General features: G+C 38.7%; 1 protein-coding gene across 1 annotated transcript in view; it reads right to left on the bottom strand.

The window, feature by feature from the left end:
• The window catches only part of MARCHF6 (membrane associated ring-CH-type finger 6), a gene marked incomplete in the record, with an annotated part of 65,570 nt that overhangs the window by 52,846 nt on the left and 8,983 nt on the right, over positions 1-3,741 (bottom strand). Inside the window, 2 exon segments of the mRNA XM_027769889.1 lie at positions 2,108-2,276; positions 2,525-2,597. Of these exon segments, the coding sequence (XP_027625690.1) occupies positions 2,108-2,276; positions 2,525-2,597 (242 nt within the window).

Here is a 3,741-nt window from a genome sequence, read left to right on the forward strand (position 1 = left end):
TCTTTTTTTCCAAATTACCCTTCCACACCTTAAAAAAAAAAAAAAAAGAAAAAAAAAAAAAAAAAAAAAACTACAACAACAAAAAGAACTAAACTAAAAAAAGAAATAGCTATCACAAACTGTACAGAAATTTTTTAAAAAGACACCACTTAAAAACACTTTTAGGAACCAGCTGATAGTGTAATGGCTCCCATATAGTCCATGCAGTTTGAGTCCCAAACAAGATACTAAAAAACATTTATTGTATCTTTCTTCTCTTAACACTCTAGTGAATAACCTTGCATTTAACCATGTCACCACTCATAAAGAAAAAAATAAAAGTACATAAGACTTTGATCAACAATGTTTCAATTTTGCCACTTTTAAATGCTCAGCATGAAAGGCAAGGCATTTTACATATGAAGAAACTGGTCAGCAAGGAGGTGGGGTTGCCTCCTAATGTTATGCAGTATGTTGAATACATACCTAAGTTATACCTTAAATGCAGCCCTGAGTTTAAGAGTTAACCAGGGCAAAGAAAATAAAAGTATTTTAGTTGGCCCTCCAACATTGCTTCCAATCTGGCTAGAAAATTAAGAGGCAGTCAAAATAGCTTTCTTTTTGTTTTTCACATCTTTTTTAATCTTCTTCCAAGCCTTCCCACTGGCCTCCTTTGCAGCCATGAAGAACATTTATGGGGGGCATGAAAGTCAAGGGTTTCTATCTCAAGGAAAATAAGTGTTTTTGTTTTTGTTTTTTTTTAATTAGTTATTTTAATTTGACCAAAGAACAGAGCAAGAGAGAGAGAGAAAGTGAGAAAGCAAGACGCCAGGTCCAGGAATCGAATTAGCCAGCTAGAATTCAGCACCCTTAAACACCACGCCACCTGCCAGTCCCAACAGTAATTTTCATTTTTCAGAAGACTGACTCCTCCACTGGAATTGAGTACTAGTACTTTCAGGGACTAAACTAAGGCTCAAGACTAGCAAGAGAGAGATGTCAAGTTACCTACAAAGGCTATCCCATCAGGCTAACAGCAGACGAAGAGTTAAGTCAAAAACAATTCAACCTAGAATACTACATCCAGCAAGATTATCCTTCATATGGGGAGAGAAGACAAGAACATTCTCAGATAAACAAAATCTGAAAGAATTTACTGATACCAGACCAGCTCTCCAAGAAGTTCTGAAGCGAGTTCTATATCAGGAAAAATCAAGTCAGACACACAGAAATAAGAGTTCAAAAACAACTAAGAAAATGGCCAGCTTAATGGTAAGGGCAAGTCCAAAGTTGAATGTTATCTTCCAGAATTTAAACAGATCAGACCACAACAGAAGACAGATTAAGTACATGAGATTGACCTGGTGAAATAGAATGTTATGACTTTTGACTAAAACATTACTGATCTTCTTCTATGCTTTGTTTTCCAGAGTTAAGGATTTTTGTCTCCTCCTGAGTTGTGGACAGGTGTATGTCCCTACTATTTGAACAGAATCATAACCTGTTTCCTGGCTTTAAGTCTTAAACAAAGTTCTCTTAACATATTTTTATTGATTCATTAAAGCTAAAACTACCTTTCTTGAAATTAAAAACTATATTAAAAAATACCTATTCAATGACCACAGTAAGCTATACAGCCTCAGCTAAGTGTTATTTTATAGTATATCCATTCTACTCAGTTTCATGCTAAAAGTCAAACATGTGTTTACAGATATGTATATATTAGTTGAACTTACTATTGAGAGGAATTAGATTAATTAAGATATTTTGTGAATCAATAAAATGTGTGTGGGGAGGGAAGGAATGGAAAGCAACTGCAGATACCAGAGACAGTATAGGAGGAGGGTGGAAAATGGCAGAGGGTAGAAATATGGGGGGCGGGGGGGAATCATACACACACACACACACACACACACACATACACATATGTAACAAGAAATGGAAAATTATTTGTTGATGATAACATATACGATTAAGGCACTATACGATGTATTGCGGATAGGAAATTGTATTTTGTATGCTGTGGGAATCAGTGAAAAAATGTAAAATAAATAAATAAATAAATAAAATAAAAAATAACCATTTTCACTTCTCACCTAAAATCAGTTTTGTGGGGTAGGGGAGTTACCTCATTCTGGTGGTGCCCGGCAGCATTGAAAGGCGGAGCAGCGTGCTCCAACCAGATCGGGGCTCCTCCATGGACTATCTGCTCTCGCAGCCACACCAGGCTGATGAATGCACACAGTGTGCACGTTACCACAAAACAACCCTGCAAACAATCCGCCAACAGATTTTCCCTGTTAAAAACAAAGTTACAGACGATTACTCAAATGAAATTAATGAAATGACTTTTTTCCCTCCATTGAAAACTTGAGTAAGGTTCAATTTGGGAGACCTTAGTCTAATAGCTTGGAACTTTAAATGAACTGGTATGGTCCTTAAGCAGATATTTTCTGCAACATATCTTAATCGAAAAGGAATCCTAACCACCCCTTCGCTAGGGAACTGTCCATAATCTTCATCGTCATCCAGGTTCAATACTCACGTTGATAGCATGTCTAGCGGCAGTGTCAGTAGTGAGCTCACAGAGCCAGTAAACAAGCACTTATAGATGCGGCCTACCAAAACAAGAGCATGATGGCATACAGTCACAACTCGCGTCATGAACTCACACAGTCAAGGAAGCATAGCTAAAATGGAACGCCACTGAAATAAGCATTTAGTCTTTCAAATCCGAGTCTTTCAAATACTCATTTTAGGGACCAGCAGTTAGTGTAATGGCTATGTAGCTGGACTCCCATGTAGTAGACCACGGTTCGACTCCTGGACGCAGTGGCTTAAAACTCACACCAGGCTCATGTGCGTGCGTGCCCAAGATCCCGAGAGGAGAATGGAGAAGGGACTGCAGCGTGGCCATCCCCCTGGGGAGTGATTTCTTGCTTTCTGTCTCTGGCTCTCTTCTCTGTCTGTCTGGTGAGCACACGTGCCCTATAGCAAAAACTTCTAAAAAAAAAAAAACTCATTTTAAAAAACATAGTTAGGGACCAGCAGGTGGCATGGTGATCAAGGGCAATGGACTCCCACATGGCCAACAGCGGTTCAAGTTAAGACCTGGCAGCTCGCTCTCTCGCTTTACCTCTCTCTTTCTCTCTCTCTCTCTCTCGCAAAATAAGAGCTAAATAAAATAATTCTTTAAAAAAAAAAAGAAAACATGGTTAAGCAAAAAGTGACAGAGGGACGAAAGGTAGCACAGTGCTCTATAACAATGTAATCAACGTGGGAGAGTCCCCAGTTCACATCCCAGGGTACCCCTGTGCATGCCTGGTGTGAATGCACAAGCATACCCAGGATCCAGCTGGCTAAGGTTGGGGGTGGCTTGCACCTTAAGAACCCTGTTGAGGGTGCTTGTCTCTCTCTCACACACAGAAGAAATAAACTTTTTAAAAAGTTAAGAAATGGGGGGCTGCAGGTGATACAGTGGTTGAGGTGTTGGACTCCGACATAGCCAACTGTCATTCGAGCCCCAGACCTGGTAGCTTCCTTTCTTACTTTCTCTGTCTCTCTCTGGTCAAATTAAAAATAATAATAATAATAATGAAATAATTCTTTTTTAAAAAAGTGAAGAATAAATGTTAGTGTTTAGATTCTATCTAAATTTACTTGTTTGATTTTACTGAATGAGCTCAGATGTTCCAAAAGGAAAGACTCAATCTATTTGCATGCCCAAATACCAAGAAGAGAATGGAGACAAGATTGTGGCAT

This window comes from Tupaia chinensis, unplaced genomic scaffold, assembly GCF_000334495.1.
Source record: "Tupaia chinensis unplaced genomic scaffold, TupChi_1.0 Scaffold000096_1, whole genome shotgun sequence".
NCBI lineage: Eukaryota > Metazoa > Chordata > Mammalia > Scandentia > Tupaiidae > Tupaia > Tupaia belangeri.